Here is a 13,398-nt window from a genome sequence, read left to right as displayed (position 1 = left end):
AATGTTTCTGTGATGGAAGGATGAATCTTCAGGACGTGATGATATGAATCTGGGTTTTGTGGTGGGTTGCCAGGTCCTGTGGAAGACAGAGAGGAGGAGATTTCACAGGCTCCACTTGATTGAACAGGTAAGCTCCCTTCCTTTAAAACTACACTTCAGTTCAGAGTGTGAGGTGAGGGAAAAAAACCTGGAAAAACAAACCAAAGGACCAAGAAAAAGATTTGAGACTCAGCAACAAAATCAAGACCTTAAGACTTAAAGTCCCAGTTGTGCTTTACGCACCGAAAAAACCCTTAAACACCGAACACTAGAGTTTAACAGTCTGGTTTTATTTCAGAACAATGTGATCAAAGATAAACCGGTTAGTTAGAGTCCACTCTGTGGCTGCTGGGAGACTTTTGGGAATTGATATTTCCCGTATTTCTACTCTTAATTAAAGCTCACCAACACAAGGAGCTTTAATTCTGAAATTGCCATCTGTGAGGAGGTTAGAGGTCAGAGGTTTCTCTGCCTTGTAAAGCCGCCCAATAAAAACAACTAAACCAAAGAGCTCATTAACACACACTGTGTGTGTCTCATAAGACGTGTTTGAGTCATTTTATTCGAGCAGACATGTTTTTATCTCCTCTTTATAAGATGTATTAAATGATAAAGTCTTTCCATACTTTCTGATGTGTTACATCTGAACCTCGGCTGAAGGCCGGCGGCTCCGCTGACGCTCTCTTTGATCGACTGCTTAAACTAAACTTCCAGTGAGAGACGTATCTGATCTCAGCGGCTGGACGCCTCTCGGCACCTTTGACTTCCAATTTCGGGATGTTTTATGGCTGATGAGTATCGACTCAGAGACATCCGTCAGCGGAGGAAACAGGCGCCCTGAAGACCTCCTGCTGCCGTCTGACCGAACACCGAGGTCAGCTCAACCAAAGAATTCTCCTTTTGTCCATCTCTGACTTCATTTGAGATGTTCACAGCTCTGAAAAAAGGACAAAAACAGAGACGTCTCTTTCTAGAATCAGTCTCTTTTATTCTGGACGATCCAGATTATTAGAAAGCACTGCCAATGAAAACCTTTCACTGAGAGGAATGTGGACGCTTTTTTCCTAGAGACAGAAATGTCAGATATTTCAAAACCTTGACAAAAATAAAACCAACAAATATCTGCATGGACAGATATACAAGAGGTGAACAATATGTTAAGAGCTCCCACTGGACCTCAGCTGTCATACCACATGCTCTAGATTAGTCTAAAGTAGTAGAGTAAAGTACAGTAGTTTTGTTTGAACCGAGTATGCTGACAGCTACGATACAGCTAGCACCACACACAGCCGCGTCCTCACCCAGGGAGATCTTCTCTCCGGAGTCGGCGGGCAGCAGGAAGACGAGCAGAGCCAGAGTGGAGATGAGGACACAGGGGATGAGGAGGTTGAGTCCGTAGTAGAGCGTCCTCCTCCTCATCACCACGGTGAAGGTGACGTCAGGGTACGGCTCCTTACAGCAGTCGTAGAAACGCTCGTTCCTCCGGCCGGGAACCTCTGCAGACAAAAAGCAGCAACAACAGAGTCACAGACAGAAACACCGATCACTGGTCAATCACACGTTTCCTCCGTCATGATAGGCGTGTGGGAAAATATCGATCCAGCATGGTACCGCGATATTTTGTGTGGCAATATTGCAAACACAAAGTATCGATCTTTTATTATATGAACTATTAATGTTGCAAATAGGGATGTCAGGGTTAACCGGTTTGGCCGTACGTCATGTAAAACATGGATTCATTACAGTTTAACCATCACAGTGGGGAAAAAAACATTCCATTGCTGATCATTATCTGCCCTCATTCAGTAAAAATATGTGATCTGGAGATCAGCAGTAGCTTTCTAGCTGCTGGTCTGATAACAAAACACCTGAACAACAAATCTGTGTTCAAATCGTCAATAGGAGAGCTAGTAACATTAGCAATGTTGACACAACAGCTGTTGTGATATCGTATCGTGAATAATATGATAATATCGTATTGTGACTAAGGTATCATGATAACATCGTATCGTGACATAAGTATCATGATAACATCGTATCGTGACATAAGTATCATGATAACATCGTATCGTGACATAAGTATCATGATAACATCGTATCGTGACATAAGTATCATGATAACATCGTATCGTGACATAAGTATCATGATCACATCGTATCGTGACATAAGTATCATGATCACATCGTATCGTGACATAAGTATCATGATAACATCGTATCGTGACATAAGTATCATGATAACATCGTATCGTGACATAAGTATTATGATAACATCGTATCGTGACATAAGTATCATGATCACATCGTATCGTGACATAAGTATCATGATAACATCGTATCGTGACATAAGTATCATGATAACATCGTAGCGTGACATAAGTATCATGATAACATCGCATCGTGACATAAGTATCATGATAACATCGTATCGTGACATAAGTATCATGATAACATCGTAGCGTGGCATAAGTATCATGATCACATCGTATCGTGACATAAGTATCATGATAACATCGTAGCGTGACATAAGTATCATGATAACATCGCATCGTGACATAAGTATCATGATAACATCGCATCGTGACATAAGTATCATGATAACATCGTATCGTGACATAAGTATCATGATAACATCGTATCGTGACATAAGTATCATGATAACATCGTATCGTGACATAAGTATCATGATAACATCGCAGCGTGACATAAGTATCATGATAACATCGCATCGTGACATAAGTATCATGATAACATCGTATCGTGACATAAGTATCATGATAACATCGTAGCGTGACATAAGTATCATGATAACATCGTATCGTGACATAAGTATCATGATAACATCGTAGCGTGACATAAGTATCATGATAACATCGTATCGTGACATAAGTATCATGATAACATCGCATCGTGACATAAGTATCATGATAACATCGTATCGTGACATAAGTATCATGATAACATCGTATCGTGACATAAGTATCATGATAACATCGTATCGTGACATAAGTATCATGATCACATCGTATCGTGACATAAGTATCATGATCACATCGTATCGTGACATAAGTATCATGATAACATCGTATCGTGACATAAGTATCATGATCACATCGTAGCGTGGCATAAGTATCATGATCACATCGTATCGTGACATAAGTATCATGATAACATCGTATCGTGACATAAGTATCATGATAACATCGTATCGTGACATAAGTATCATGATAACATCGTATCGTGACATAAGTATCATGATAACATCGTATCGTGACATAAGTATCATGATCACATCGTATCGTGACATAAGTATCATGATAACATCGTATCGTGACATAAGTATCATGATAACATCGTATCGTGACATAAGTATCATGATCATATCGTATCGTGACATAAGTATTATGATAACATCGTATCGTGACATAAGTATCATGATCACATCGTATCGTGACATAAGTATCATGATAACATCGTATCGTGACATAAGTATCATGATAACATCGTAGCGTGACATAAGTATCATGATAACATCGCATCGTGACATAAGTATCATGATAACATCGTATCGTGACATAAGTATCATGATAACATCGTATCGTGACATAAGTATCATGATAACATCGTATCGTGACATAAGTATCATGATCACATCGTAGCGTGGCATAAGTATCATGATCACATCGTATCGTGACATAAGTATCATGATCACATCGTATCGTGACATAAGTATCATGATCATATTGTATCGTGACATAAGTATCATGATAACATCGTATCGTGACATAAGTATCATGATCATATCGTATCGTGACATAAGTATCATGATAACATCGCATCGTGACATAAGTATCATGATCATATCGTATCGTGACATAAGTATTATGATAACATCGTATCGTGACATAAGTATCATGATCACATCGTATCGTGACATAAGTATCATGATAACATCGTATCGTGAGGCCTCTGGTGATTCCCACCCCTCCGTTATATTGCTCCGTCTTTCTCTCAGTGCTGTAGACTCAAATTGATCTGTGCAGTACAGAAGATAAAAGCAGCGTCTCAGTAGTTGGATTCGATGCGGCTGTCTGGTCCGGCGGATCAGAAGATCAGAGACGTATGTGATCCATAAACCAGTAGCAGTGTTTTAAAACCAGTTCTGCAGCAGAATAGAAGCAGAGCAGAGATCAGAGAGCTGGACAGTTTTCTTTAATACGACTTGAGCTGCAGCTGCTTTGAGAAAACACAAGTAAAACCCAAGAGGAGGCTCACGTTGATGCAGCATGATGTAATCTAAGGTAAAGTGTCTTTTACTCATGGAAAAGCAGAAAACAAAGGAAGGCCGCTGCAGCAGTCAGAAAACACTAGCTTGTAGAAAAGTGATGACGTATGACATTAGAAGTGTAAGTTGTGCTGCTGGACCGTCAGGAACGAGGCCGTTTCATGTCAAATGGCTCAGAGAGGTAAAGTGCTGCTCCACAGGGGGAGAGGTTTTTAAACAGGAAGTCAGCTCCTCCCCCGGTGCTGCTGCAGAGACTAATGAGCCCCGTCACGTTTTATCACTGGAACAATTACCATAATGTGTGTTCCATAATAGAAAAATAAGCACACATTGTGACAGGATGGTAACAAAAGAACAGCCTTTTTACTTTCTCTTTATTCATCGTGTGACGTTTGACCCTCCCCTCTCTGCTCATACTGCCCAATAGAAACTCACTCACTCAGAGAATCTGATAGAAAACAATGTAAAAGTCTATCTTATCTACGTACTATCTATACTACGTACTATCTATACTACATACTATACTACATACTATCTATACTACATACTATCTACACTACATACTATCTACACTACATACTATCTACATTACATACTATCTATACTACATACTATCTACACTACATACTATCTACATTACATACTATCTACACTACATACTATCTACACTACATACTATCTACACTACATACTATCTACATTACATACTATCTACACTACATACTATCTACACTACATACTATCTACATTACATACTATCTATACTACATACTATCTACACTACATACTATCTACACTACATACTATCTACATTACATACTATCTACACTACATACTATCTACACTACATACTATCTACACTACATACTATCTACATTACATACTATCTATACTACATACTATCTACACTACATACTATCTACATTACATACTATCTACACTACATACTATCTACACTACATACTATCTACATTACATACAATCTATACTACATACTATCTACACTACGTACTATCTATACTACGTACTAGATATACTACATACTATCTATACTACATGCTATCTACACTACATACTATCTATACTACGTACTAGTTATACTACATACTATCTATACTACGTACTAGTTATACTACATACTATCTATACTACGTACTAGATATACTACATACAGTACTAGTTATACTACATACTACACTACATACTATCTACACTACGTACTCCACTAGGGCCTGTCTATCCTTTAATAAGATGGTGTGGGTTAGTGGGTTCTTCTGTTCTTCATTCCACTGACTATAAACAAGATGAAACTCTCAGTCTGACCCAACAAGAGAAAATCAAAGATCTCTTCCTCACAAATGTAAACTTGTTTAAAGTCAGAACTCTGAATGTGGATTTTGGCCCACTGAGCTCCGCTCCATCAATCCCACTTTCCTGATGAAGTCGTTCCTCCATCGAGGAGCAGAACGCTGCGTTTCATGAGCCGCACATCGCTACGCTGTTCACTACACTGGGTTTAATCTCCTCTATAGGTGGAGAGTGTGTGTGTGTGTGTGTGTGTGTGTGTGTGTGTGTGTGTGTGTGGGGGGGGGGGGGGGGGGGGGACATGTGGCCCAGATTTTGAATTAAATTCCCTGTGAACAGCTTATTGGCTGAACAGCGTCCCGGTTTCTTTCTGTTTGTGCTGAATGATGAAAGTGAGAGTGAAATGTGAAGAGAAGCCTGCAGCGATATGGATGGATGGATGGATGGATGGAGGGATGGATGGAGGGATGGATAAATGGAGGCAGGGATGGAGGGAGGGATGGATGGATGGATGGTTGGATGGATAGATGGAGGGATGGATGAATGGAGGGATGGATGGATAGATGGAGGGAAGGATGGAGGGAGGGAGGGATGGATGAATGGATGGATGGATGAATGGATGGTGAAACACTTAGTTTAGTTTTAGGAGAAGATGGTGAAATGCGTGTTAATTGAATCAGCTGGATTTGTCTGGCTTCACACGCAGCATGAACACTGCAGGCTCCTGAGTGAAAGATGGATCATCTGTGTGGAGCGCTGTGGTCTTTCTACTTCCTGGTTGGTGTCACGTGGATAAAGCACTAATTGGTTTCGTGGGATATCTATCTAATTAAAGAACGTTCCTATCCGTCGGGATAGACACAGAAAGTCAGGGCTTTTCAGCGTGAAGGTTCAAAGTCTATGAAAGTTGAATATGAGACAAATGAACTTGAACTGTGTCTCGTTTCTAGTCTCTTACGCTTCATCCTGTCCTGATGTTTGCTTTGAAACACATTGTGCTCATCTCAACATTCAAGATTTCGTCTCATTCGTTGTGACATTATTCTGACTTTGGTGCAGTTAAACGAGTCTCCAGGAGCTTCAGGTGTGCGTGATCGTGCCGCTTCACGACTTTATTAAAACATTAATATTAATAATAATGTGCAGGACGAGGCTTTAATTAGCAGCAGATTATCGCTGGTATGAAACCCTGGTCAGTTCTGACGATCACACAGGAACTCATCAAGAGCTTTGCTTTCTCCAGGATCTCTCCGTGAAAAGAACTCCCTGAAGGTAGTTTGTCCTCCGGAGGCGGGACACGTCAGACGTCCTGTTGACTTATTTAGAACAAGTGGATTTATGTATTGTTGTCCCCGTCCCCCCGAGGCTCATCTGTCCCGTCCTCATTGAGTCCACATATTAAGTTTGAATGAAGACTTCGTTGTGGCATCGAGGTACGAGGTCATTTAATGATAATATTGAATGACCCACAGCTTTTTGTTTCTTTCTTTAATTAAAAAACGGGGAAGTTTTAAAAACTCTAAATGGCCACAAGTATGAGGACACGTGTGCCAACAACAACAACAACAACAACAACGGCAGACATTTTGTGTCTTCATGTTTCAACATGAGTTATCAAGCTTCAAACGTTGAATTAAAATGGTCAGCAGCGTCACATGTCTGGCTTGTTGCCTGTTCGGTTGTCAGAATCGATATTCTACAGAAGAGTGCTTCATAAACCTCGTGCTAAATGCAAAACGTTGTCCGTAATCCAGAAGAGAATACATTTCCCTCCAAACAATTAGTTGTATGCAGATAATAGACTGTAAATAAGAAGTGGGCGGAGTCGTCATGACGTCACCTCATTAGCTTGTTGACGTTTTGAAGCCTCAAGTTTGGCATTTTGGCCGTCGCCATCTTGTTTTTTAGCAACCAGTGAACAGGAAGTGACCATATCTGGACTGAGGAGGAGTGACGTAGAGACCTGTCAATCTCTGTGTAGCCCCGCCCCTAAATCATCCCCTGCTTTATGGTCTGTTTGACTCTAAATGGAGCATAATGTACTAAATGAACATCATGCTGTATTGAAGAAGACTGTAAACTAGAGATTGAGACCATAAACTCATGTTTACAATGTTTACTGAGGGAATAAATCAAGAGAGAAGTAGAGTCATTTTAGACTAGACTTCTATACAACCAGAAGTCTAGTCCCTGCTGGACACTAGAGAGAATGCAGCTTTAACTCATCGGCTTCTCTCAAGGTTGCCTCCTGATGTGAAAGTCATTTTTAGGAGACAAACCAACAACTATCAAATAAAAAACATTTTCCCGTTTTCTGTTGAAGAAGTTCTCGTGATCTCACCCACGAGGTCCCACTCTCCGTTGGCGATGTACCCGGTGACGTCGGCCTCGATCATCTGCAGGTCCAGAGACCAGCCGCCGTACGTCCACGAGCCGAACTTCAGGTCGCAGCGCTGCACGTCGAAGGGAAACCAGCGGACGTCGATGTAACAGGTGCTCTTAAAAATTCCTAGAGGTAAGGAGGAGAAAACTCACGCTGGATGAAACTGTGTGGGAGAGAAACACAACCTCGATAACAGATCGATGACACATCAGAGATGAAACTAAGACCTGCTAGAGTCAAGAGGAAGGAAAACAAGAGGGAGGAATCTCCAGGAAGATGAAAACCACACGATGAAATGAGAATAAACTAGAAGATGATCGTCCAGACGGGAGCTGATGTTCACCGACCAACACAAAAACAAAGGATGCTGGAGAGCTAATGAAGATTGTGTTTTGGTGAAAAGCGTCTGGTCTCCTCTGGAGGACTGAGTTTGAGGTTCTCATTAACTTTGAGTGGATCAGCTGAGAAATCCAATCTGTTCCCAAACCAGCCTCAAAGAAAGACGAAGGTCTGAGGAGAAACCAGCAGAGAAGATGTCAGGCTGGAGTAAGATATTAAGAATAAAGATATTAAGAATAAAGATATTAAGAATAAGGAATAAAGATATTAAGAATAAAGATATTAAGAATAAGGAATAAAGATATTAAGAATAAAGATATTAAGAATAAGGAATAAAGATATTAAGAATAAAGATATTAAGAATAAAGATATGAAGAATAAAGATATTAACAATAAGGAATAAAGATATTAAGAATAAAGATATTAAGAATAAAGATATTAAGAATAAGGAATAAAGATATTAAGAATAAAGATATTAACAATAAAGATATTAACAATAAAGATATTAACAATAAGGAATAAAGATATTAAGAATAAAGATATTAAGAATAAAGAATACAGATATTAAGAATAAAGATATTAAGAGTAAGGAATAAAGATATTAAGAATAAAGATATTAAGAATAAAGATATTAAGAATAAAGAATAAAGATATTCAAAATAAAGATATTAAGAATAAAGAATAAAGAGTAAAGAATAAAGAATAAAGAAGAATAAAGATATTAAGAATAAAGAATAAAGCTCACTGATGACTCACAGTTTACAATGTGCTGAATCAGAAAAATATGGATTACAGTTAATAAATGTAGAATAATTACAGTTTGAACATAATGTTTTCTATGAAGTTATAAGAGTGTGACAACAAAGAATAAATCTATTATAAATGTATACATTAAGAAATATAACAGAATTATATAATAATGATTATAAGCCTTTTAACTTACTTTACTTTATGTATTTGCTCATTTATATATTTTATTTATTCATTTTGAAAACATATATGCATTACATTTTTGCTAACAAATAACTTGTACTATGTATTTATTTTCTATACTGTAATTTATTAATACTTTTCCTTATTACTCCTCATTGTGCTCACTTCCTGCACAGATATACTCTATTTTAAATATCAAAAGTAGAGTAATGTATGCTATACATATTAATATATTTTAAAGGTATATCAATAAATATAGAGAGAAATGTGGGAAAATGTAATTTTATCATTTCTCTTCATAATTTCCACATTTATTCTTCTTATTTTTTTTTGCTCTTCATAATTTCACATTTATCCATTTGTCCATCTGTAGAGGACAAAGTTTGACCTGATGGTGGTGCTAGATGGAAAGTCAGAGGATCACCAAAGTCAGTGGGATTCATCCTCAGGGGACCATGAACGTCTGATTGAACTTTCAAAACAATCCGTCCAACGGTTGTTGAGATATTTCAGTCTGAACCAAAGTGGTTCTCTGGTAGTTGAGGGGCTTTTCAAACAGGTGCGTAGTGGGAGGGGCCTGTGTAGAAGTGGGAGGGGCCTGTGTAGCAGTGGGAGGGCCCTCTGGTGGGTTACCTGGTGGCAGGTACTGGCAGTAGCCGGTGGAGTTGACCAGGATGTTGGTGTGGAAGGAGGCGTCGAAGCGTTCGTCAGCGCTGTGGAGAGAGAGACAGGTCAGAGGTATGAACGGAGCAATACGGGAATATTACATAGCTAGGGCTTTTATTGTGAAAGGTAAGAACGGAAGGAGTGGATCTGGTTTGTGCTGTTTTTGTCAAGGTTTAAAGGACTCATAAAGTTTTCTTGTTTGGACTGATATGTATAAATATATGAAACCCTTAAACAACCTGATTAGTTGATGCTTTTATTTGTGATACTAAAGCTCAGAAAAACACGTTATGAACGTTATTATTACACCAAAAAAGCAGAATATTCACATTTGTGAAAGTTTTAATGACAAAAAACATTAAAACCATCTTGACGCGCAGTGAATGAAAGCAAACGTTCACGGTGAGAAAAGGCTTCAAGTTTGCTTCCAACGTGCTAAAAAAACAAGTCTGAACTGAATCTTCAGGAAGTGGACTCTGAGGATCGGTTAATGAGCTCCACACAGCTCTGATGAGAGCTGATTAATCCTGAGAGGATTCTGTACCTCCACCAGAGACACCTTGATCCTCCTCTTCCTCCTCCTCTTCTTCTTTCAACCAACAGCAGAACTTTACAAAGTGTGAGCGACAGCTTCTACATGAGAACTTTAACTTCCAGGTGGAGCGGCGGTGCGTTCAGGTACCTGTTGTAAAGCAGGATGTCGGGCCTCCAGATCTGGCTGTCGGGGAATCTGACGTTGGTCACACCGGGATAGTCGGACACGTTCCACTGCAGGTAGAAATCTGTCCAGTACTGAACACACACACACACACACACACACACACACACACACACACACACACACACACACACACACACACACTCTTTTAAATGTGTTGTTTATAGAATATGTGTTGTGTTTTTGGGGAACATGAATATGTAAATGAGGTCTCTGTAGAACGATGTGAGGACAGTGGACATGTCCAGAAGCGGTGGTCTGAAGGCAGCTGATAAGCAGCAGCTCCTCCGTCTCTCAGCTGGAGGACTCCATCACACTGAGGCTCTTCTGTGACGCTCATTGTTCAGAGAAGAAGTCGCCGCCAACCGACGTCTAATATGCAGATTAGACGATAAATCATCTCCGCAGCTCTGGTGGCGGCTCGCTCTGATCCGCTCTCACATTGTTTTCACTTCCTGTCAGCGTGCGGAAAGGTGTCCCCTGCGGAGGGATCCGTTAAAAAGTAGATCCGTCACACTGAACACCCCCCAAAACAAATCTCAACACAGGACTCTGAAGTTCACGTCTGATCCACTAAAACATCTCAGGAATGTTTCTCGTTTCTGAAAATGAAACATTGACATTAAAACACACAGAGAAGAAGAAAGAGGAGGAGGAAGAAGTAGAGGAGAAGAAAGAGGAGGAGGAAGAGGAGAAGAAAGAGGAGAAGAAAGAGGAGGAGGAAGAAGTAGAGGAGAAGAAAGAGGAGGAGGAAGAGGAGGAAGAAGAGGAGAAGAAAGAGGAGGAGGAGGAAGAAGTAGAGGAGGAGGAGGAGGAAGAAAAGGAGAAGAAAGAGGAGGAGGAAGAAGTAGAGGAGGAGGAGGAAGAGGAGGAAGATGAGGAAGAAGAAAGAGGAGGAGGAAGAAGAAGAAGAGAAGAAAGAGGAGAGGAGAAGAAAGAGGAGGAGGAGGAGGAGGAGGAGGAAGAGGAGAAGAACGAGGAGGAGGAGGAGGAGGAGGAGGAGAAGATAGAGGAGAGGAGAAGAAAGAGGAGGAGGAGGAGGAGGAGGAAGATGAGGAAAAGGAGAAGAAAGAGGAGGAGGAGGAGGAGGAGGAGGAGGAGGAGTGAATTAGATAAAGTCCAGAGGAGCAGCTGGTCCTGTGAGGAGCTGCAGAGAGGAGCCGTTGAGCCTCTGGAGGAGGAACCAACCTCTCCCATCAGAGGAGCAGATGAATCCGGATCAGTTCTTTCCACAGGACCGGATCTCAAGACCTAGTTTTCTGCTGTTCTGCTGTTCTGCTGTTCTGCTGTTCTGCTGTGCAGCAGCAGCAGCAGCAGCAGCAGCAGCAGCAGCAGCAGAAGAAGAAGAAGAAGAAGAAGAAGAAGAAGAAGAAGAAGAAGAAGAAGAAGAAGAAGAGTTGGTGAGAGGCAGAAAGAAGAAGCAGCTGTGCTGGAGGATCACAGCTGACTGTATCTGGGTCACACAGAGCTGCAGCGTCTGAAGGCTCATCCATCATCATGTTTACCGGCTTTCTTTCCACACGGCCATCTTCCTATGGGCCGGATATCTTCACCCACTGATGGTCCATCCACTGACTCCTGGATCATCACACCAACTCACAGGAGGCCAAACGGCACAAACTGTACCGACGGTGCAGAACCGCTGAGCTTTGTTTAAACTCTCGCCGTGCTCCGTAACACCGGCCTCCGCTGACGGAGTTCATTCTCTGAAACACCAGAGGACCAACACTCGGTTGCAATCTGCAACCTCACCACTAGATGGCACTAGATCCGACACGCTGGCCCTTTAAAGTGAGTTCATGGTGTTTTCTGGTCAGAATGGGTTCAACATCTACTTGTTTGCACACAAGGTTTCAGACCATGAAGCCATGAAGCTGGTTAGAAACACTAGAAAGACATTTTTTAGAGAAAATGAGAACAACAGTGAGAAACACCTGCAGCACATAGTACATAGATGAAATATTATACATAATACTAGTGTTATTTGAAGTATCAGGACAACAGATGAGAAGAAAAAGACAAAGAGCATTCTACCTCTGAAGATACATCTTTAACCAAAAGAACGACTGGAAAACTCACCAGCTGCAGCCAGATGTTGGTGGTCAGCACCTGGTTCTTCTCATCCTAAAAACAGGAAAACAACAATGAGCTAAAGAACTGCAGACCGTCTGCTTCTATGTTCACTGTGAATTCATCCTGAAGGCAGCAGAGGAGAGGAGAGGAGAGGAGGAGAGAGGAGAGGAGAGGAAGAGAGAAGAGGAGAGGAAGAGAGGAGAGGAGAGAGGAGAGGAGAGGAGGAACATGAATTTGGGCATTAAATTGAGTTTTGGAGGGAAACTCTTTGCACAGCTTTCATGAAGACGAACCTTTAAACAAACTGCAGAAGAAGAAGATGGTGTATTTGTCTCTATGTTGAGATCAGAACGATCTGATGTCTCAGAGGAGACGGATGAGCAGAAGAAGAAGAAGCTGCTTCTGCTCTGCTGAATCTGAATCTGTGTCGTTATCTCACATTAATAAGTAATGAATACAAGATGAGGCTAATGAGGACTCCAACGCTGTGACGAAGGATGAAGACGAAGGATGAAGACGAAGCCCAGAACGACTTTGTGATGAATAATAAGACCAGGAAGTAAAGAGCGATGAGGTCAGATAACGACGGATGAATAATGAATAAAAGGATAAAAGGATAAACACTGAAGTGAGATGAATTTAAAGTGACGATGAGAC

At 40.8% G+C, this 13,398-nt stretch overlaps 1 protein-coding gene across 1 annotated transcript in view; it reads right to left on the bottom strand.

Moving 5' to 3' along the window:
* The window catches only part of LOC137881321 (CHRNA7-FAM7A fusion protein), a 12,745-nt gene extending 4,703 nt beyond the window's left edge, over nucleotides 1–8,042 (bottom strand). The window contains exons 1-2 of the mRNA XM_068723213.1: nucleotides 7,971–8,042; nucleotides 1,341–1,535 (exon numbers count right to left, since the gene is read on the bottom strand). Coding sequence (XP_068579314.1) covers nucleotides 1,341–1,535; nucleotides 7,971–8,025 — 250 coding nt within the window. The 5' untranslated portion in view covers nucleotides 8,026–8,042. The remainder of the gene's footprint in view (nucleotides 1–1,340; nucleotides 1,536–7,970) is intronic.
* Between the last annotated feature and the right edge of the window lie 5,356 nt (nucleotides 8,043–13,398).

The sequence above is a fragment of the Cebidichthys violaceus genome, unplaced genomic scaffold, assembly GCF_023349555.1.
Source record: "Cebidichthys violaceus isolate CVI_PGR_0920_01 unplaced genomic scaffold, fCebVio1.0.p SCAF_3, whole genome shotgun sequence".
NCBI lineage: Eukaryota > Metazoa > Chordata > Actinopteri > Perciformes > Stichaeidae > Cebidichthys > Cebidichthys violaceus.
The sequence above is the reverse complement of the archived record's forward strand: the minus strand, read 5'-3'. Positions and strand labels throughout refer to the sequence as shown.